The sequence below is a fragment of the Helianthus annuus genome, chromosome 7 (assembly GCF_002127325.2).
Source record: "Helianthus annuus cultivar XRQ/B chromosome 7, HanXRQr2.0-SUNRISE, whole genome shotgun sequence".
Classification (NCBI taxonomy): domain Eukaryota; kingdom Viridiplantae; phylum Streptophyta; class Magnoliopsida; order Asterales; family Asteraceae; genus Helianthus; species Helianthus annuus.
The window spans coordinates 81,700,795-81,725,052 of NC_035439.2; the positions used below are offsets into that span (position 1 = coordinate 81,700,795).

At 37.6% G+C, this 24,258-nt stretch overlaps 1 protein-coding gene across 1 annotated transcript in view; it reads right to left on the reverse strand.

Moving 5' to 3' along the window:
* Positions 1-11,278: 11,278 nt before the first annotated feature.
* Positions 11,279-24,258, reverse strand: part of LOC110912956 (cysteine-rich receptor-like protein kinase 2) — a 43,581-nt gene continuing 30,601 nt past the window's right edge. The window contains exons 2-8 of the mRNA XM_022157797.2: positions 19,201-19,610; positions 15,091-15,210; positions 14,900-15,027; positions 13,281-13,491; positions 12,963-13,194; positions 12,734-12,887; positions 11,279-11,799 (exon numbers count right to left, since the gene is read on the reverse strand). Of these exons, the coding sequence (XP_022013489.1) occupies positions 11,545-11,799; positions 12,734-12,887; positions 12,963-13,194; positions 13,281-13,491; positions 14,900-15,027; positions 15,091-15,210; positions 19,201-19,610 (1,510 nt within the window). The 3' untranslated portion in view covers positions 11,279-11,544. The remainder of the gene's footprint in view (positions 11,800-12,733; positions 12,888-12,962; positions 13,195-13,280; positions 13,492-14,899; positions 15,028-15,090; positions 15,211-19,200; positions 19,611-24,258) is intronic.

Consider the following 24,258-nt stretch of genomic DNA (forward strand, 5'->3'; position numbering starts at 1 on the left):
GTGTTATGGATTTGGGCGGTAGCTGGGATAAACATTTGCCATTGGTCGAATTTTCATACAACAACAGCTACCACACCAGTATTGGTGCCGCGCCATTTGAAGCTCTATATGGCCGCAAGTGCAGATCACCGCTTTGTTGGTCTGATGCAGGTGACAGACAATTGGTTGGTCCTAATATGGTCCAGGAAACCACAGATAAGATTGCACAGATCTGAGATTGCATCAAGGGGTTCGTGATCGTCAGAAATGTTACGCGGACCGGAGAAGGAAACCTCTAGAGTTTGAGGTAGGTGATATGGTTTTGTTGAAGGTATCACCCTGGAAGGGTGTGGCACGCTTCGGGAAGCGTGGAAAGTTGAATCCGCGGTATATTGGTCCGTTCAGAATTTTGGAAAGAATCGGGTTAGGAGCATACAAGTTGGATTTACCTGCTGAACTGAATGGTGTTCACGATACATTTCATGTATCAAACTTGAAGAAAAGTCCAACTCAAGATACCGTTGTCATTCCCACCGACGAGATTCATGTTGACGACACGCTCCATTTTGTCGAAGAACCTGTTGAGGTTACAGATTGGAAAGTGAACAGAACCCGCCGGAGTAGTGTCAAGCTCGTCAAGGTTCGTTGGAATGCCAGACATGGTCCTGAATACACCTGGGAGCGTGAGGACCGGATGAAAGAGAAATACCCCCACTTATTTCCCAAGAACCCTACAACTAGAAGCAGAACTTAAAATTTCGGGACGAAATTTTTCTAACGGGGGGAGAATGTGACAACCCTCACCAAATCAGGTATCCGTACGACTTAATTAATAATTAATTACTGCTTAATTACTGTGCTTGATTGAAATTATGGATAAACTGCTACCTGAATACTGATACATGTACATGCTTGCATCATACTTTATTTGCTGTCACTCCATTATTTACATACTGAACTCTAGTGACAACCTTGATGCACGAAAGCACAGTAGCATTATGAACGGATAACCTATTAAACATGCTGATATAGCCAGCATCAGGCAGACACTGCCTCTAAGGCCTGTATGAGCCCGAGATAGTTTACTACACTAGTAGAGAGTGTAGGGATATAAGGGTTGTAGAACTGCGTCACTAGTATAAGTTACAGTGACCGGATGTGCCTAAAACGTACTCTAAGTACAAAATTCAGCACTTTAATTAAAAATTCAGTATCTAGCTAACTAATAAAGTGCCAAAACATGAGAAAAATATTACTAGACACTTTCCAAAGTGTCGGCAATAAGTTGTGTCACTAAAAATAGTGTTAACGACACTCTAAAGCTTTGTTAAGTACTTTAACGGATCACTATCCAACCGGACAACCGGACTTTACCCGGAACATAAAAATATTGCCATTTACATTATTTTTATTTTTCTGAACCAGTTAGGGTCCCCGAATACCCTAACACCCGCTATAATGCATAACACGTTAGTAACCGAGTTTACCTTCTAATCACTTAACTAAATGGCTAACTGTTAGTTGAATTCTAACCAAGACCCCCCCCTCTCTAACCGAACTCGTCCCCTAGGGGGACACTCTTTGCACTTGTTGATTAATTTAATCATCCTTGTCCCATATCATTTAGACACTAAATCCATTGGTTAGTAGTGAAGAATTTTGTCTATAAGTATTAACAAGAACACACCATATTCTTCACCACAACACTCAAACATCACTCTCTCTCCCTCTCCTCAAACTCTCGGCCGAACACCCCCACATCCATCCATCCATCTTTCGATTTTGATCTTGCATTTCCAAGTGTCTACAAGGGTGAAGGATCCCATACAAAGGAGCTTGGTGCATTCGGATCGTGAAGAACCTCACCTCATTGCTTTTATCCACCCAATCTTCGACTAGTTTCTTCCCTAGACTCGAGCTAGTAGTAAGTTGCTATAAACGCACTCTTGATCTATTTTAAAGTGGTTAAAATGAAATTTGACGGTTAAAACTCATGAATTTACAAGATGATATGTTAAAAGTCTACTAAAATGATGAATATGTTGGTTAAAAGCTATGTTGTTGTGTAAATCTTGTAAAACTTGTTTTGTGTAATTATTTAGTGCCGATCTATGTTGTGGTAGCACGGATCATCATCTAACCTAGATTAGTGATGTTCATGGATCATGACATAGAGTATGTTCAAGTGTAAAAAGGGGTTAAATGATGAACACTACCACTTACGAAGCATGAACTTGTGTAAAAACGATTTTACTTGTGAAATAGTGTTCAAAACTAGTAGATCTACGGATCTACAAATGGTATTTTCAAAGAACCAAGTGTCAAGTGAAATCATATTTTCTAAATCGGATCTTTACTAAACAAAAGTGATTTTTGTAAGCACACAAGTGTGTAAACACTTGTGTAACACTAAGTTTCGACAAAGAACTATTTTTGTCAAATTTTACAAGAAGATGTGAAAATATATTTTCTTTAAAAACGAGATTCACAAGAAACCGAATTGATATATACAAAGATCCACTGAAAGTAATGGAAATTACTACATATTTTGGACAAACCACCAGTTCATGTAATTTTTGTGATTTACATATATATTGACTAGTTTGATGGTTTGGAAATTGTTATTGTGAATGAGAAAATTGTTGATTTGAATTTTAAAAGAAAAGGATACGCTTGAAAACGTGGCCACCTCCAGTTACAGGGGAAACTCTGGCGAAATTTTTAAAAGGATTTTGGTTATAGTTTTCCGTGCGATGGCTCAAAAACCTAACACTTGGAAATATTTTCATCACAAGTGTTATAAATGTATTTTTGACTTGTTTTCAAAGTGTAAATTTCGCCACGACTTTATTTACAAAATATCGGAGGTGGGATTTTCACAAAAAAAAAAACGGGGTAAATATATATTTGATATATATATTTTTCATAGCGTCACTTGTATAAATGTTTATGATTATTTTGTGAACTATACAAATATTATTTTTAGGGTAAAAATAATATTACCAAATGTTAATGATTCCAAAATAATACGAACGCCTTTACGATAAATATTTAAGTTACAACGGTATAACTAATACCACCCGACCTTAAACGTAACTTACGCATTTTAAGAAAATATTTATGAACGCGTATTTTGTCAAGGTATTATTTTGGGAAAATCATATGTATTAAAATATAATATTTTTGGGAAAAATATTTATATTTTGGAGTTAGAAATAAAATATATTTTAAGTGAGACTTAATGATATATTTCGAATATTACGAACGCACATGTATTAAATCCCCCATCCTTGGGAAATAGTCTATTTACCAAATAGTTACAAAGTATAATTACGAAATAGTTGTCTAACTATTTCCCAAAAAAACTTAAACCTTAAAGCACGGCCGTCCGTCTAATAGATTTAGTACGTGTAGGTCGTCGCTCAGCGGTTTGATCAGGAGATCTTCTTATTAGAGACGCACCACTGTGAGTTCATGTCCCCCTTTTCTCTTAACTGTTTTCAGTTTTCTAAACTGCGGGGGTGAAATACATGTTACTATATTTATGAGTACTTTATACATGGTATGGTTAGCGTAAGGAGGTTTACTACTTAGATCATGTGAGTGGGTAGGCGGAAACTTGAGGCCATTAATCCTCAGGGTAGGACCGAGGGACGGGAGCGGTAGATCTATCTGGGTGTAGCGAGCCCAGCCCCAGGCCCAGCATAACGGACCTCGGGGTGACTTTGTGCCCAACGCATAAATCCGCTAGGTTTGAGTCTTCCTACTTGCACTTCACACATATCAATGGCCTTGCAAACCATTGGTGATCTCTTTTTCCTTATTTGCTGCATACCAGGATTTTTATACTTACAAAGGTTTTATTACTCACTTACACATGAACTCGCTCAACATTATTGTTGATTTTTCCAACTTACATGTATTTCAGGGAACTAAAGATCTGGCGCGGTATGTTATGTTTTCCCGCTGCATAGGAGTTACGAGGTCATCCGGGTTTAGGGGATGTGACTTTTTCCTGGACGAGTCACAGTCCTTAAACTGCGTTTATATCATGTTGATGTTTATGTCTGTTGAACAATGATATATGTTATCAGGCTGTAGTTTCAGTTGCTTGAGTCAACGTCCTAAGACAATGTTGTTGTATTTGGTTTTTAAAACATAATTTAATGGATGATCTTGCATGGTTTTTATTTCATATAGCTTTGTTATGATTAAGTTATGGTATTAAGAAGTCACACCAAAATTAACCACGCTTCCGCAAAGCCAGGGTGTGACACATGGATCCCGAAACAAATCAGAAAGAGACCATGTTGAATTTACAACTCCTAGAAGAAGCTTGAGACCAAGCCGCAATTCAAGAAGCCAAGTATACGCAACAAATGGAAACCTACTACAACAAGAAAGTCAAGAACGAACAATTCAAGCCAGGGGACCTAGTGCTCAGAAACAATGAAGCTAGCAAAAAGGAAAATCAAGGAAAGCTTGGCCCAAAATGGGAAGGTTCATACACCATCCTTGAAGCACACAAGGGTGGATCCTACAAGCTAGCAGATTCAGAAGGCAAAAGGCTTCCAAGGCATTGGAACGGCAAAACACTAAGAAGGTTCCATGTTTAGACAGGAAAGTTTGGTTTGTATCAAAATGTATCTCGAACAACACTATGAATACCTTTTGTAAAAAGCAAGTATTGCTTGAATGAATGAAGTTGTTTTATCAAACTTGTCTTTCTATCCTAAGGTCAGGTTGAGAACCTAGCAAAAAACTCCATGGCAAGGGCCATGTAAGGGGATGAGCTCCCAGGCCACATCGCTCAATAGGTTCAAGGGTTGAATGAACCTATATAAGGGGTGAGTTCCTAAATCAATACCACTTCATGAGACTCATTAAGCCAAAACAAAATTGTCTCATAGACAGGTCTGAACAACCTACACCAATCGTTCCTTAAGCCTTAGAAATATAACCAACAAACAGGCTTACGAAAGTCGAATAAATCACAAAGAAATAATAAAGAGGATAGGTGTCATGTCTTCTTGTTAAAAAACACCAAGGCTAAGTGTCTGCAGCACTGAACCCTTTAAGGTGTAAAAAACATAAAGACAACACAAACTCAACAAAGACAAAGTTACAAGAGAATAAAAATTATCCAAGGAAAAATACAAGCAAAAAGAAAATCCTTTAGCAAAAATACAAACCAAATCAAGTCATAAAGAGTCGGCAAGGCTTCAAGCCACCTACGTGACAGCTCGAAACCTTGAAGGCTTCAACCCACCTACGATTAGCCAAAAGGCTTGAAGGGTTAAAGCCAACCAAACTAACTCAACAAAACGGACATACGTATAAAAACATAACACAAGTAACATAATTAACCATCATACCATAGCAAAGAAAGTCATGAAAGACTTTCAAATAAAAGTTAAGGCAAGCCCTAGTAACTTGCAAGTTTAACCATTGTTCAAACAGCCATACTGGCCCAACATACAACCAACAGGAACCTTAAGGGTTCCTGGAAACCTAATATTGCTCAAAGTAACATTACAAACCATAAGTTGTTTTGCTAAGAAAGCTATGAATAACCATCAAACAGCAGCAGAAGGCTTAGAGACCCCAGAACCTTCAGCTTTGGCCTTCTTTGCTTTCTTGGACTTCTTAGCCTTTACACCACCATCACCACCCACCCCTGAAGTCTCCAAGCCCGCATCCTTCGAAGCATCCGGCACACTCGAGAGAGTATCATCACTATCTCCGGAATAAGATCTTTTCTTCGAAAGTGAGCCCAAGACTTCAGCACAAACCTTTTCATTAAGGCCCTCCAGTTTCAAGTCCTGTAAAACAAATAAAGGCTTACCAAAGCAAGAGGAAACCTGATGAACATAAGGATAGGTCAGCATCTCCATCTATTCAACTGAGAATGCCCAGCTTCACGCAACTTGTAACCAGCAATGAGGCCTTGGTGTTTTCCCAAATTAAGCAACTTTGTATAAACATCACCAACAGTGGAGTTAAATTCAGCAGAATGAAGCAGATAGGTGACAACTTGTTGAAAGCCCTGCTCAATCAACCACTGGTTATCACTAGTTGCCCGGGAAACCAAAGCCTTCAGGCTCTCCTTTTCCTCATCAAAGGCTTTCTGAGCAACAGACAAAGCCTCCTTGTTCGCCTTTAGCTTCAACCGATCGGCCTCAAAACTCTTCTTAAAATCACTCATCTCAATCTCATGCTGCTTCGACAAGCCTTCAACCTTTTTCGACCAAGCTTCCTCCTTCTCAGCAAAACTACTTATCTCCTTCTTCATCGCTGCCATCGAAGACTTCATTTTCTCTTTCTTCTTAGAAAACTCTTCGTACTCTTGCATCCTCTAATGAAAACGGGCAACGCCCTGAGGAAGCATGGCAGCAAGGTTACAAGTGCTTAGAATCATACGAGACAACATCACATCATCATCCATTTCGGAGATAGTATTGTGAACCGAAGGAGGAGCAATATGACTCAAGGCATCTTCACAAACAGCAGCGTCTTTAAAACTGTCATCAATTTTCACCGACCAACCTGGCACATAAACCGCATCCGGATCAAACCCTTCAACATCCATGCTTGAAGAACCCTGAACAGGAGTAGCAGTAACCTTCTTGGACGAAGCCTTTTTGCCATGAACAACTAGCTTCTTCTCTTTCTCAGAACCCGCCTCAACACCCACCGGTTCAGTAGAGGTGGATTGAGGAACACCTTTTAAACGACAAGCAGATCGCCGGGTCGAAGTCTTGGGGACAAGAGGTTTAGAAAAACCCTTCACGTTGGAAACACTAACATACCCAGTACCCTCAAACCTTTGTTCAGCACCCTTAACCACAACATTCTCATCAGGAATAACAGGAACATCCCCAAAAACCACATCCGAAGTATCGTCACTTTTAATGAAATCCAGGGCAGACATAACTGCAAGCAACAAACAGACAGAACATAAGACACAAATTAAGAAAAATACAAGAAAAGTAGAAAAGAAAGTGCATACACGTGCCATCTCTCATCAGAACCGGATCCCGATTAGCTTTTTCCCAGAACTTACTAACTCCTAACAAGACTAGCAAATGCTCAGGAAAGGGACGAACCCTTGAAGGGCATTCCCGGATGGCTTTCAGAAAAGCATCATTCAAGTCAGATTCAAGGGGTTTCGGTTCATTGAGAACAGCATCCGGGTGCCTCCACACCATTTTAAATGGAACAATCGTATCGGAAACCCAGAAAAAACGATTCTTCCAAGTCCCGAGTGTTGTAACCATAGATGAAATAAGGCAAGAATCAACCTTGGATGTTTCAAAGGTAAACCAATCGCCATTTTTGGCCAAACGGAAAAAATGGCGAAAAAGCAATAACGAAGGATCATATCCGAGGGCACGACACAAAACCTCAAAATGTAAAACCCTAGCCATGCCATTCGGATGAATCTGACCAAAGGAGACTCTATAATACTCCAATAAGTTCAACACAAACAAGGAAAACAGATAATGGAGGTTTGAAAACTCGAAATGACGACAATAAAGAGCGACAAAACCAACCGGACATTTGTCAATCGAAGCATCACAGGCAGGGGCAGTAGGTTTAAATTTAGTCCCAATACCATATTCCATACAAAACAACTCTACTTCTTCCTGGGTTAATCGGGAAAAGGATTTTGCTAAATCTTTAAGAGCACCCATTTTTTGCAAAGAAAACATGAAGAATGTAACGAAATAAAGGGAACCGGAACTAACCTTGAGAAAAAGGAAAGGAGTTGCAGAGAGAAACTTGATGGAATTGTGAGGAAAACAAATGAGAAAATGTAAATGTAATAATCTAATATAGGGGTAATAATGGTAAAACAATAAACCCTGCAAAAACCGCCACCCTACGAACTGCCATACATCAATCAAATCAGTTGTCAGACATTCAAAATTCAAACATTAACCGTCGACAACCTTCCAAGCCTTCAAGCACCGAACCCTTAAAACCTCCAGGCTATAAAACAAATGCATAAAAGTTAGAAGTCTTTGAGCTACTCCCAAAAACCTCTGACTTGGGGGGCTGATGACGGGGGTAGCCCAAGACTAAATAAAATGACCAAATACGTAAACACCCAAAAGGTTAAAAGGTTCAATGGTTGAAAAAGCTGAGAAGATAGAGTAAAGTAACACGGGAACAGTAAATAAGTCACATCCCCAAACAGTCTCACCAACCACAGCCGTAAAAGCAACGCAGGTCCACAGAGCACATGCTATTATCCAGGGGTTAAAAGGCTTCAACCCCCGAAAGGGTAAGCCGCTCGCTGCAAGCTAGTTCACTAGTCAAATGAATGCCTCTTTGGGAGATGTCTTCTTCTATATAAGTGACACTTCATTTACTGAGTTGAGACATTCCGATCAGACTTACTTCCTTAAACTCTGGTCCTTTACATCGTACACTTGCTTCACGCAAGTGTCTCTCACTCACATTCAATTCACACTTATTCTTTCTGCTCCTCCATCCTTTTCTGGACAACACTTCAGAATTGGATCTTCAAACAAGAAAAACAAACTAGTGAACCTCCTTCCACGTCTTGCAAACGTGGGGGGACCCCATGACCTGCGTTAGGCAAGGTTAAACCCTTTAACCTTTCTGCCTAACCACCCTCGCTACTACATTTGGTCTATTATTTGTTGCTTCAACAGGGATCAAGAGGGTAGCGGAGACGAGTCGTGATTAAGGCCAAATCAGCGGGCTTGTCAACCCAGTTTGTTGATCAAAGAACGAAGAAGAGGTCGTGTATTTTAGTTGTCGGATACTCTTTCTAGCCTAGGAGAAGAATTGCAAGAAGTGCAGAATTCTTATGGCAGAAAAACCAACGGATGTAGCGCGGTATAAACGTAACAGCGGGGTGGCTGAGATATTCGTTTAGCGACTCGAAGACGGTGCAGCGGGTGGCTGGCGTCTAGTTGGTGGTTGATACGCAAGGTGTGCTTATCAAGGAAGAGCTTGACAGAATAGTGAAAACACGATCAGGTGGTGGACGACTTTGGACATGGTCAAGGTGAAGACCGGGGTGTCCAGGATAGGATAGGTCGAGTTATTAGAAAAGACTTTGGGCGTGACCGTGGTTGAGGTCGGGTGTCCGGTACAAGTCAGAGATGGTTCGAGAGGAGACGGTGATTCGGGTGTCGCGAATGAGTGGTACGAACAAACACCGATTAAGGGGGTGATTGTTGGGTTTACTCGGGTTTGTTCGTGGGTCGCGGGTCACGGGTCAAGAGTTATTTGTTTGCATGGAATAAGCTTGATGTTCAAATGTCACGTGTTGCATGGATGCTAGATATTTGAAGGCTAAAAGCATTTATTGGTTATATTTGGTTTATTTAATAGGATTAATAAATTAGATTTGGTAAACTTGTTTGACCGAGTATGGAGGTGAACGTTTGAGAAGGTAGACGTTGTGTGAAGGAAGAAGTCATACTTTTACCAATTCTTTAGGAGAGAATATCTTTTATTCTCTTTTTATTCGTAGGGTCATTGTAAGGCTATAAATAGCCATGTTCAGTTAGTTAATGAATAAAGTGCAGCTTTTGCATTCAATTTTATTTATTTATTGTGAATCACAACTTTCATTTTTCACTTACATATAGAGTTGTTGTACGTGAGTTTATGTGTAGTTTTTGGCCTGAACCAAACCAACAAATTACCCAATGGCAAAAGGTGAGCCCATATGCCTGCGACTGCAAACAGCGCTTGATAGCCTATCATCTCCGGTTCCGGGGAAAACCCGCTACCCAAAGACCCACTTCGGTAAAACCCAATTAGGATTGGATTCGAAACCGGGATCAGATTTTGTTTGAATAATATAGGTATGGATTGGATTTCCGTATGGTTTGTGTTCAATCGGGCCGGGCTTGCTTAGTTAGAGTTGCAGTAGTTCATTTGGGTCGTTTGTTGTCTACAATGGGTTTTAAGAAAGCTTGGGTTTGGGCACTCCGCCATCTTTGTACCTTAGGATATGATCTTAGCTAAAACCATCTCACTCGTCTTCAAAGGTGCAGACTTGACACAGGGCCATGCTAGTATACCATGTGATGCCTCCCACCCTTAGTTTGCGACTATGTGTATTAGTCATATTGCAAATTATATCAAACCTACAGTTATGATGTTCTAAAACTAACGAGTCTTAGTAATTAGTAAATGTTAGTGGTAGTATTGTGTAAATACGGGCTAAGTATTTAACCTCTCTCTTGTAAAATCCTAATTACAATTTACCAATACAACGTACACAATTAAACAATTAAATGCACACACTTAACGGTTTACCTGTGATTTCGAGCATCGTTTTTATTAAAAAAGAAGTAACATTTCAATTAAAAAAATAAGTATTAGTAGAAGATGAGTTCATGTATTGTTTTTTAAAGTTGTGCTACATATAAAATTCCAAGGATGAGCAATTATTGAGTCCATTGTCGCATGAAACAAGTTGAGACTAAATCATATGCTTTAAAGACATAAATGAAGGTGTGTGTTTTGTTTATGAAGTGCAAGAGCCACATCTAATGTGAGGTTAGCTTAGTTGATGAAGACATATGCCTCCTAAAAGGAAGGTCCAACATTTAAATTTGGGCAAGTGACTAGTTTAGAATCATTGGTGTAATGTAAAGTATGGGGAACATTTGCTGTTCAAAAAAGTGCAACAAGCCTACTATCCACATAAAAACAAGAGTAAATTGTCATTTTAGTCCTTGAGTTTTTGTCCAAATTGCTATTTAGTCTCTGAGTTTTTGTCCAAATTGCTATTTTAGTACAAATAGTTTTTTTTCTCCTCTGGGTCCTTGACTTTTCACTTTTTTTGTCATTTTGATCACATTGCCTAAGTTAGTCTAAAAACCAGGTTATAATCAGGTGTATTTTTGGCATTAAATTATTATGAGGTTTATAAATTATGTTGTAAACTACCCCTGGTTATCACTACACAACAGTTATGCCAAAAATACACCAGGTTATAATCAGATTCTTAGACTTAGTTAGACAATGTGATCAAAATAGCAAGAAAATGGAAAAGTCAGGAACCCAGAGGAGAAAAAAAACTATTTGGACTAAAATGGCAATTTGGACCAAACCTCGGTGACTAAAATGGAAATTTACTCTAAAAACAAACCAAAAAGAGATTTTTGCTTGAGAATTTTCATAATAGTAAGCATTTTCTTTATAAAAAAAACTTGTCATATTTATGAGAATTGAAAAACTTATTGCTTTTAGCAGGATACTAGCAGTTTCTATATTACCGATCAAATTAAAAAAAAACAAAAAAACAAAAGAAAATTATGTGTTATATTTATAGTGTATTTAGTAAAATGAGTTATATAGTCTTGCAAATTAACGCTTTAACCACAAACTTTGAATAACACTAACATTTTTGACATGTAACGAATGAGTATGCTCTTTGTGTTCAACAATTGTTAATCATTTTCTGTTGATAAAAGTGTCTTGGAAGTGAAGTTGTATAAAAGGAAAGGAAGAGATTTGGATATGAAAAACTAGTTGGGTCTTTTCTTCGCTTTAAATAATGTCTTTAGAGTTCTATGAAGATCCTATATGAATCCTGCGATTTAGATAAGGGAGATTAGGTCTAGTAAGATGTCTTTCAACGGATGATTGCTCACTTGAAAGCATCAAAACAACTTCGGACATGGCTGGTCTTTCTGACGCTGGTGACTGGGTGCATAACAAAGCGATCTCAATAATCTTCTTCACATGTTTTTCTTCATCTGGATTGATATCCATTGTCTCATCAACTAGCATCACAACTTTTTGATTTTCATACAGCTTCCATGCCTGTTGCCAGTTGTAGCATAACATTTACCAGATCAAATTAGTAATTCTCCAAAAATGAGAATTATGATATCAACTCAACTTTGACGTTTCTTAAATAAATAAATGAGACAATCACAAAAATAGATATATTAACCAACAAAATTTACAAAATAAACATTGACTTTCAACTTGCGCCAAAAATAAAGATGTCAAAACTAGCCAACCAGGATGACAAATAGGTGACAAATATGATCTGATGCCTGCTAAACTTTAACCGACACAAAAAACCTTGAAAAATACAATGGGGTTCAAAAAACCAATCAAAATACTACATGTGTAAAGTGTGGGGTTGAATTACTCCGGCAACTGAAAAGCGGGTACTAATTTTAGTTAGCGGATTTAAAATAGGGGTTAAATTATGTTGACCGATGATAAACATGGTTAAATTCAGTCATTGATGAAAACCGTGGGCTATGTTTATCCGACGACGAATAAAAAGTGCTAGCTAAATTATAGATGGCAACTTAATCTTGCAAACGCTTTACACATTTTCAATTTGAATGGTTATTATATGTGACTTTATTGTATTTCACTATGGGTTTTTCTCTTATTTGGCTAAGAACTAGCTACCTCATCCAACCTATCTTATTTGTCATCTTAAGATTGGCTTTTGGACATGTCTATTTTGCTAAAGTCTGAACGCTAATGTCTATTTTTTGATTTTGCTAGTCAACATATTTATTTTAGTAATTTCCCTATATAAAACCCTTGTTCCCACCGTTACACCACCATAAATTATGTTATATATGTGTGTGTGAAATATGATTAACAATATGATATAAGAACCATCTAGTGAGAGGACTACTCTTATTTCTTCTTGTTACTATTTATTCATTATGTTAATGTTAATGTTAATGAAACAGGAAAAGGGAAAAGGTGTAAGTTTATATCTCACATGTTCGAGGAGAAATTCGGTTGATGGTCCATCCAAGTTCTGGGAAGTACACATTTGGCCACTAATGATTTCGAGGACTACTATACCAAAACTGAACGTGTCAACTTTATCTGATAAAATGCCATATCGTACGTATTCCGGCGCTGTGTAGCCCCTAGTATTGTAATACAAGAATGTGATTAGATGCAATATGAGAAATTTCATGAACTTGTCTTGTAAATCAACATACAATGTCCCAACAAACTTAGTGATAACATGACTTTGATCCTCAGGTTGAAACCTTGCAAATCCGAAATCTGCTATTTTTGGTTGTAAAGCATCGTCAAGGAGAATGTTGCTTGATTTTATATCTCTGTGCACAATTCTAACATGGACTTCTTTGTGTAGATGAGCGAGACCCCTAGCTATGCCTAAGATAATGTCATATCTTATTTTCCAGCTTAGGGTGCCCTTTCTTTCACCTATAATGAATTTGATTAGGTGGTGTAAATGTTAGGAAATAGAGATTTTCTTATGAATTCACATAAAATTGTTAATAGAAACATACCCCATAGAAACCTGTCAAGGCTTCCATTTGGCATATATTCCAGGACAAGAAGTAAATTGGATCCGTCAATGCACCAACCAAGGAGACCAAGAAGATTTCGATGACGAATTTGACTTATAAGTTGGATTTCATTTTCGAAGCCTATTTTTGCTCCAGCATGTCTCACTTTAAGCTTCTTAACTGCCACAACTTTCTCGTCATCAAAAGTTGCCTATTAAAGCATTACAAATGAAAGTAGCTATAAGAGTTATTCATCTTCCATGCCAAAGTAGCTACTAAAATTCCTAAATTAATTGTATTTTGAAAGATCGAACAATCTACTTTAAGACGTTTTACATGTATATTGGTGTATTATCACTTTGGAATCATTTTCTTATCATCAATACCATTGTAATTATGATTAATATTGAAAAAACTAATGAAATAAAACTTTCAGATGAACGGTTAATGTATAACTTTTAATGAAATAGTTTTGGATAGATCTCTAACGCAATAATTAAAAGGTATATTTAATTTTTCTTGTGTCAGAAACTTGACTTGACTGAAAACTTATTTTTTATATTTTAGATTATATTTTGTTGTGTCGGAAATTTGTAAAATAACATAGATTTAATTTGTTTAGTTTTATCCCATTTAGGTATAATATTTAAATATATATTCCTAATCGGGTAAAAAATGATTAATTGTTATGTGTTCGAATAATAGTTATGAATGTTTGTGTGTGGAAAGATCAGAGTTCGAATCTTGTTTAACCTCTTTTACTCTTTTGCTTTTTAAGGTATTATATATGTCGCACATTTTGTCACAAATTGTGACATAGTTTTGACAAACTTTAGTAATTAAGTATTCAATGATAATAAAAATACCAATAAAGATTGTGCGTTGTGGCCGCGCGAGCAGGGTGATGCGAGCCACGACGACCTTTGATCGCTCGCGAACACCGCAACAGGGGGCGTTAGCGCCAGTGCGAGGTGGGTGACACGAGGATGGTAGCGGGTGCTTTTGTTTACCGCTAGATGGGATGGTTAAATACAGCCGTTAGGTATTATTAAAAAAAATCGAAATTTATTTTAAAAACCTATACAAACCCTTTAAAACCCACATTTTTCCATTACTCTTTTTAAAAAACCTATCTTACTCCCACCACTATCACATATTTGTTAAAAAAACTAAAGTCTCTTACTCTTATCAAAATGGAATGGAATGCATTTTCTTCGTCGGATTCGGATTCTTTCGAAGAAGACGACGATCTCACTATGGAAGCTGGTAGGATGACAGTTAACTAATTAGTGGAGCGGTCTCAAAGGTGACGAGGGCTAACGAGACAACCACCACTTGATCGTGATCGAGATGGGGCAAACCAAACAATGATATGTAAGATATAGATAAAAATAATGGATGTGTTGTGAGGTGAGAGGTTTTTTAAAATGGGAGAGAAATTTTGAAAAGTAAGATTTTTATAGTTAAATTATAGGGTAAACAAGGGTGGAGGGGAAGTGACTTGATAAGTCTTAGGCTTGAAATTTAATCTGGATATTAGTCTTCATTTTAAAACAAAGTTTGTTCTAACTTTGATATTCAGAAAGTCACAAGGTAAGGTTAATTAAAGCTTTGAGTACCTTGTACACATCTCCGAACCCTCCTTCTCCAAGCTTGTTTTCGTCCCCAAAATCGTTGGTCGCTTTCTTGAGATCATTGTAGTTGTAATCCTTTGAACCTTGCAATTCAGTTGCCCCGTACAAGCTGCCTATTAAGTTGGAACTAAAATGAGTTAATCTATTTCATTTTACTAGAAATTGATAATGCATACCTCCTGGCATTGTTCTTTTTGATCGGCAGTACCACCAAAGTACAACTATGAGCAAGACGATTAGACCACCTACAACTCCAACCACACCTCCAATAATGGCTATTTTATTGCTTGAACCACCTATGAAAATATGATAAGTGACTTAAAATCGTCATCATCTCACCATTTTAAATATAATAGACAAACCTTTGTGGGCATATGTTATTTGTGTATAGTACGACATTTCACATTCATTTCAACACATTTTAAATTTTTGTTGGTGTGTGGGACCTCTTCTGATGCAGGAGCACCCTCTAGTTCTGATTCTTTTAGACCATGTGTAGTGGTAAATCAAAATAATGCCCTCACCCTGGGGCATTATTCGACACGTGTCATCCCAGTCAGCATGGGGCATTATAGCATAAAGTGATGTAGTGGGACATTATTCTAATAATACTCAAATAATATCCCTTTCAATCATTAAAAAAAAAAAGAAAGAAAACACATACTAGTTTCTCATTGGCTGTGACAAAGAAAAAGCTACTACTCTCTTTGCAAAAGTGTGGGGCATTAATTAACTCGTCAGACATTGGCACTCTCATTGGCCACATGGACTCCAAGTCAACATTCCCCTCTTGCATGTTCAGCGTTTTAAAAATAACACCAACATCTATTTTATTTGAAAATAACGCCGGCTAACGTCGGGTGTAGTGGGGGGAGGGGCGTTTTAGGGCGTTTTTTTTCAATTTTTAAAAAAAAAACGTCCCACTACACATGGTCTTAGAGAAATTGATTAATTTAGACTAAGAGAAGATCCAGGAGGTCGAGAAGGGAGGATTCAACTTTATGGGGAGGTATTAGTATCTAATTATTATTTTTAGCAGTTTTGGTTTATCTTTTTGTTTTTGAATATTCTATTTTCTTGTTTTGTGATTCTAATCCGCCACTATAAGGATTTAGGGTTTTTGATTGTTTAGAGTTGGTTATTATTTTGATATTGAAACTATCGATCAATGCATCTGACTTCGGAGATTCCAGATGAAATCGTTTGATTATTGTCCATGCTTAATTGATTAGCAATTGTTTGTGTTGCGTTTGTATTAGATCTACGGTAGTCTAATGGTTGGACTTGTAAGATGTCGTCATCCCTTGCATAGAAACAGTGAAGGATCATGTGATGAAGAGATCGTACAACTAGAAGAGAGGACCAGAGAGTTAGAGCTGAACCAACATCAAGTCGTAGATGCTGAATCGAGACCATGGTGAAGATGAATGAGAGGTGGACGAGAACCCCTTCAAGTTGTTATGTCGAAATGTGGGGCCCCTCCTAGGAATGACTTGTTTCGAGGGTTTGGTTTGAATGTGGAGATTCGAGACATTGATGGGAGCGTTCTAGCCGTTGACTTCATTGATTGGTCAAAACGGTCGAGTGTATCTTCAACCTCAAAGGGATACCTGATCGATTGATGGCCAAGATGAAATTGTTGTTAAGCCGGAAGTTTGTAGTAGCTAGTCAACCATAGACTTGGAGTTTTCTTGGATTTCCATCAAGAAGCTGATGTGTTATGATGGTTGAGGAGTTCATTAACCTCTTTGATCACCTTCACATGTGGTTTGAGGTGCATGGAAAGGAAGAATAAGTGATTGCAAGGTTTCATAGGGCTTTAAAACTAGAGATTTCAGATGTGGTACAGCTACATACACAGATGTGTGAAGGTTGGCACTCAAAGTTGAAAAGTAGAATAAGAGTAAAATTAAAGCAAGGTGAACTAGGACTATGAATGTGACATATGCACTGACTGCCACCCCTCCAGGGACTACCTTACGGGTCACTAGCACCAATGTGGAACTGGCTAAGGCAACTCCGGCTTGAAGCCCCTCCACAAGACAAGTTACTCGATGTTTCAAGTGCAATGGGATTGGGCGCTTCTCTCAGCGTGTCCCAATAAACAACTGATACTCTTGTGGACCATACCTACCAGTTTATTACGAGTACGGGGAGTTTAGGGAAAGGGGTGAATTGGGTGCCCCTAATGACGTTATCGGTCTAGATTGTGGTGAGACCTTAGTAATCTAATGAGTATTCAGTACGACTCCTAAGGCTACGAAAGATGATGATGCGTGTCAGCAGAACAAGCTCTTCCGAACCAAGTGCCCCTCAACAGGAAATGACCATTTGTAAGAAGCTTGTGTCTTTAGTCATGGATGAGATTCTAGGGTTAACAAGGGATCATTCGGATCCATATCAACTTGCATAGTTTCTATAGGGTAAGACTGTGTGTGTCGATAAAAGGCGCCTTGTTGAATTTTTAAATGGGTCTAAGTATTAGCATGAAGTGTGGTGCAAAATTGTTTCATGGATGCTTATCTCCTCTTACTTGGGAGGTTGTGACAATAAGAACAAAAGGTAGTGCATGATGGATTCAATAATAAATACTTGTTCCAGAAGATGGGGTGAGCATTGATGTCGTGGAATAGTCGAAACTTGAAAAGGGAGTCTACAGGCTTGAGTATTTCTTGGTTTGAATTGGTGGTTGAATTGGTTAGTGATGGGCCTCCCAGAACGGTTAGTTCTCCTTTTTTGCACTTTTATGGTTCAGTTCCAATGTTTGAGTCGGGTGAGTCATTGGGTTATGGTGCAGGGAATAGTCGTGTTAGGTTAGGAACGACATTAATGTCTAATCCTATGGAGCTCATGTCCAGTTTCTACATTATTGTGCCTAAGTTAATGTGTCAGCCTAATTAGGTTAGTCTATATAAGGGTTTGATTGATGGACTCTATTGAATGGTTCTCTACCTTATATGAGCAACGGGATTCGGTATCGGCCAAGTGCGTCTAGTAGATATTCGAGTCCACATGGATTGGGTTTACATGGGTCGGGTTATTAAGTGCGTGAGTTAGGAGGAGTATGGAACGTCTAACTACATTAGGTGTTTGGTGGAAGCTAATTTTGTTGCTTTGTGGGTTATGATGATAGGGTAGATCCGTAAAGTAAACAAGTACATTAGGCTTAAAAAAGTGGATAGTTGTTCCGCATTTCATTGTTATTTTTGGCTTCCAACAAGTCAAGTGAGGCCCATAAGATGTTTGGATTGACCCATATTGATTTTTACAACAATTGTGGAGTATATGGACCATAGGTTGGGTGGGTATTTGAGTATCGTCACTAGTGGGCCAATTGGATACAATTGCTATGTTTAGGTTAGCAAAAACTTCTACGTGGGTGGTAGGAAGTGGGTTAATGTTAGAAAGTTCACATGTTCATTGAAGGAGTTCTTCAAAAACTCTGGCTAAGCCACACTGATTTCTACAAGCGGTGTGGGCGTGATTTTGGTTTTTGCAGGTCTATATTTGTGGTGGGGATCTAGGGTTTTGAATATGACAACAAATTAACAAACTATTCTGTCCCAATGAAGTTCAAGACTGTTAAGATGTAGAGGTTGATGCCACATGGTAAGAATCATTGCTAAATTACAACTGCTTAATAAACTTAAAATGAACAATTTGTTAGAAGTATTTAAAAAAAAACAATCATAACAAATAGAGTTGCAATTTTAAAATTCATTTACGATCAAGCGAGTCGATGTTGGTTATGTTAGTTGACTACTTAATATGGATGTTTTGATATCCATAAATTTTTAGGGTTTAGTAAAATTTGAATAAATATTTAAATAATTAATAATTTGATATTAAATAAAATATAAAAAAATTGGTATAAAAGGTGGTCCCAAAGCTGGCTGTTCCAAGTAGGTTGCTAGATTTGTTAGTCTCACTAAACTTGGTCACAAAGTAACCCCCGCTCGCAAAGCATTTGGAAATGGAATTAGTCACCAAGATTTTTTGACCCTGCATTTTTAGTCGTAAGACTACTTGCGACCGAATATACAGTTGCAAATACCCAATAGTTATGAGTTTTAGTAGTTTGTGATATCAATATCCAAACCAAAAGGCATCTATTAAAGATCAATATGATGAAGCGATAAACTGCTATTTGAAATGTGCATGAGTCTCTCCTATACGAGGCCGCATGGATGCCGGGCCAACCTGTGCCTTTTGCTACTTGTAGTGTCCTATGTGTATGTAAATCATATTCTAAAAGAAAGTTAACATAGGGATGCCAGAAGTCTCACCATCTCGTAGAAATGGTGCAATGTCAGTTATTTGGTTGCTTCTGAAAAATGGAATGGTAGAGTACCTCATAAAACACCCTGATTCAATAGCCCTCCCGTCAATAACATCATTACTGGCACAAATACTTATACTGGCATATGCAACCTCCAAGCAACTTTTGCATTCATCGGTTGTTAGTGTTTCGGCACACTGCGCTATAGCGTAAGCAATACTTGTATCGTTACCAACAACAGACGTTGTGGCCGCAGCATATAAACCATTTATTTTTGGAGTTGCAATAGAAAGACTAGACAAAAATACATCCACAGCTGTTTTTGAAACATTTCGTCCTGATGAAGTACTATTACCACATATGCCTGGATTGACTCCTGGCAATATTGTTTCAGTGTAGAAAGAAATACTCTCGTACCTTCACAAAACAAATTAACTATTAGTGTCATAGTTCTGATAAATATTAAAATATGAACATATTAAAAATATAGCAACTAAACTGTTGAAATTTGTAAACCCAAATTGTGGAAATGAACACTTTGCATAGGAATTATAAGGTTTAGTTTCTTCATCCAATTATCAGTCATATAACTGTAGATATTTGTAGCCCCTCAAATATGATCTAATTCTACCGCAAAACATGCCTAACCAAGACGACTCACACCATAAATGTCAACTATATAACAGGACAAAGCATTTTTAAGTTCATAAGTTATTTTTTAATTAATTATTGACATAACATATCAATGTTTACTATATCAAATCATATTTTAGTTTATAACTTTGTAAATCCAGTAAACCTATATCTTTTTAGTTCTCTAATTGAAAAATATTGTTGTTAAAATATATAGATAAAAATATAAAGTCAGCTAGGTTTAGGGTTGGTACTAGAATTATCAGCAAAGATGTTGATGGAGTCTAAGTAAGTGCTAATGGTCAACAGTTACTTAACAGATTCTTTTTTGTTTCTATGTTAGAAACCGTTAAGGGGTAGTTAAGCATGTCTATATAAACGAATGAGGAGAGATCTTTCAGATATACTTTTAGTGCTACATTGGTTCTCAAATTGTAATTTTTTCTTAGTCATATTGATAAGGTTTGATAGAAAATTGTTAATCGTTGGTGAATAACATCTTGACAATTCAAATTTGAGAATCTTTCGTATGTTATTCTTTGGTGTTGAAAGTGAATCTGTTGAGATTCATGTTCAAGGAGAAGAACAAAATTATGGAAAAACTCATAGCACACTTATTCCGAGTGTAGGGAACATGGTAGTACGAGATCTATCAAAGGAGACCTCTGTTGTAGGATTTTGTGCCAAATTGGAGAGCTTGCACATGAAAAGTACTTGACCATACATTCTCCTGATTGGCTATTTGTTTTTTTATCCGTCAGTTTTCAGTATCAATGATACTTATAACCCCTCATTTTTCTAAAGATTTCGTAATGAAGTATTACATGTGCTTATTTTTATGTATGTATCGATATAAATTGTATATACTTAGACGCCTGGGTGTGGTTCGGGAAAGGGGTTGATATGGCTAGCGACCCCGACGGGGAACACCGCCACCTGTCCCACCTTCGGTTTAAATCGGGGAATTATTCTCGTTCGTCCGATGTTGAATTCAAAAATCCTGTCGTTGATTAACGGCTAATTTCAATAATTAAATATCATTTTTTTTATTTTAAACACTATATAACCCTCATTTTATTCCACAAAATTCACCACACTCTTTATCTTTTATATTTCCTTCTCTCCCATTTAACTATATTTTTTAAAAAACCACCACACTCTCTATCTTTTATATTTTCTTCTCTCACATTCATCTATTCCTTTTAAAAAATAATCGCTATGAGTTGTTCATCGAGACGAGGAAATGTCAGGAATTTTTTTCTTAGCATGATGCTTGAGACGGCTAAAATTGTTGCCAAGATAGAAGAAGATGGTGAAGACCAAGAAACGTCACAACCAAGAACGAGAGCCGCGACGTTAAATAGAGATCGTGAAGGTATATTATTTCTGTACAATTTTTATTTTGAACGTTTTGTTATTTATTTTTAGAGTTAATTACGTTTTTCGCCCCTGTGGTTTGTCAAAAATTACTATTTCAGTCCAGTAGTTTAAAAATTGCAATTTCAGTCCATATGGTTTCAATTTCGTAACTATTACAGTCCACCTCCGTTAACCTCATCCAGTTGTTCTGTTAGACCTATATGAAATGACCATAATACCCCTGTGATTAAAGTTAAAACAAAAATAAATAAGGGGCTAAATTATCAAATAATGAAAGTGAGGGGCTAAATTGTTAAGTGTTGTTGAACTTCAATACTTATTCTCCAGAACACAACAAACTGTAGGTCCCTTTTCTCGGAGGATCGAGAACAAACCTAAACCTTGTTATACAAACTCACTAGCGAGTGCGGAATCCAAGCTAGCGAGCAAACCGGGATGATGCAAGAACAAACACAAGAACACACAAGACTCAACGATTAACACCACTTGTATTAATGCGTAGAAAGTTTCCGGTTACAAGCACAATGTTTACAATCAGTTTGCAAACTCTCAAAGTGTGTGTGTGTGTGTTTCGGACAGAATGCTCTCAACTCTCTTTCTGTCTGTCTGTGTGCATCTATCTTTCACACTACACTGCATGGGTATATATATACCCAGCCCATGATGTCTGGTCGAAGGATCCGATAGATGGTCCGAAGGATCATCTATCGAGTACATTCCATTCGAAGGATGAGCAGGGACCTCGAAGGATGATCCTTCGAGGTCTACCATTCGAAGCATACCTTTCGAGCACCTCGAAGGATCAACAGTATCCTTCGAGGCTATCCTTCGATACAGACATACATATTACAAGTTATTGGCTAATTCAAACTAGGAGGATAGTTGACTTGGTCAACTTACAGACTAACTTAGGACATCGTTCACATACAGACCGAATACAGACAAAGTACAGACACAAGTGCACCAACAAACTCCCCCTTGGCTGTAGCTTTGTCTTTATCTTCTAAAGTGGTAGACTCGTCTCGAACTTCGACGGTCTTTGGTCTTTGAGTTACCAAAACTCTGATGTCCTTTCAAGTCTTCAATGTCGGAGGATCTTCAAAGTCTTCACTCCTTGAAAGCAGAGAGTGTATCAACAAACTACCCGTATCATGTAGGAAGTGTGTTGACAAACTCCCCCTTAACATAAGCTCCCCCTTGAGTTATGCTCGTGAATGACTTGATCTTTATGAAGTGAGATCCTTGTGGTGTTGATGATGGCCAGCGGCAACTCGATCATCTTCATCAGTTGAGTGCCTTCACGTTGTGTCTTCATCCCGAAGCTTGTCATCGACCATGTTCTCCTAGCCTTTAGAATCTGCACATGCAAGAAATCTAAACGCGTAATGAGAACAACTGCTTGGAATATAGTATAAACAAATGACACACGAATGACCATGTCACAATCAAACACCGTCCGACAGTTTGAAAGTTTAATAAATTTCTCAACTTTAGACTTAACTTTCAAAACTTGCAAATTTCGACCGTTTATGAAGATTTAGTCAGTTCGGTTTTCGTTCAGGTTTCAGGCAACGAAGACTCGAGTTCCAACATCGTACGATCGAAAATAAAGTAGAAAGAAAATCTTTTTGGCTTTTATAAAGTTTATATTAAAACAGATTTTAGGTGTGTTTTAATATTAAGAAAGACAACAATTTAAAATCCTTTGAGTGTTATCAAACGACATCACCGCTAATGTCGTGCTGATATGCACCAAACGACGAAACTGTTTAAAAGAAAACAATAAAAGTTAATCAGTAAATAAATAAATATATACAAACAATCTTTTTGCGAGTTTCGAGGGTAAGAGAATCATATCAGTGTACGGTCATGCTAAAACGCTCTTGTTGTTCAATTAGTTAACATTAGGGTAAGCATCCTATAACGATTATCGGTATTGTTGTCCACTTAAGCTCAACTTATCAGATGTAATCATGGCGAGGGGGTACGTTAAGGTATGATTTATACTTACCGACCGGTGTTCATCCACATCACGACACATTCCCGTATCAAGGTATGCACGAGTGTTCATCTTACCGGTGAGTATACTGATTATCATCTGTTTGACCGTATAAGCTGTGAGATACTCACTTATTTTGATTTGAAAACAAGCCCTATGTGATATAATCACTTATTGATGAGGAACTTGATTTTCATATGCATGAGGGCACAGGTGCAAGTCCGTGAACAGGTCAGTACTTCCGTACAGCAGAGAGACGAACTTGACACCCGGATAAATGTGATATTTTTATCACTTATTTGATTTGGACATGTGATTGTTTATCACTTATTGAGGTCGAATGCAGTATGTAATATGTACACGTATGTATAGTATCATGGAAGATCTAGACTTGCGTCCCCGTTATTTTTCGGTAAAAGATACAACCATGATACCCAGATGATAAGCAGCATAAAGACCGAATATCTCAGAACCTCGGCAATCTATCAAACGAAATTTCGGTACTAAGACCATATGCCAATGAATGGTTCCCACCTGGTCTTCAGTCGATTAAGATTTATATCACCCTGCACACTTTAAAATGATTGTGAGCCTACCGATACATCTTATATAGAGCTGCTTATCGTTTTACACTTAAGGTTTAAAGAGGTTTGGATAGACCACTGATGTACTATCATTTTCTCTTTTGCTCGCCAGGAAACTCATTTTTGTTTTTCTATTGTTTTTGTGTTTTTGAAATTTTTCGATGTTTTTGGATTTTCCGATTTTTGGATTTACTCCCCCTAAAATCAATAAACTAAGACAAATTTAAAAACACACAAAGATATTTACAAAAAGGATTTTCCGATGTTGGTTTACTCTTGCTTGACCTTAATGCCATTTACCAAAATTAAGTTTTATCAGAAAAGACTTAACAAATTTTGGAAAAGTGAGTTGGCATATCGGTAAGCGGTGAGGACCATGACAACATTGATGAGTTTCATATTGAAACAATCACGTGTGAGGTGATATCCGAGATCAACGTGTCAGGTCAAAGAGTGCTGTTCGAGATAA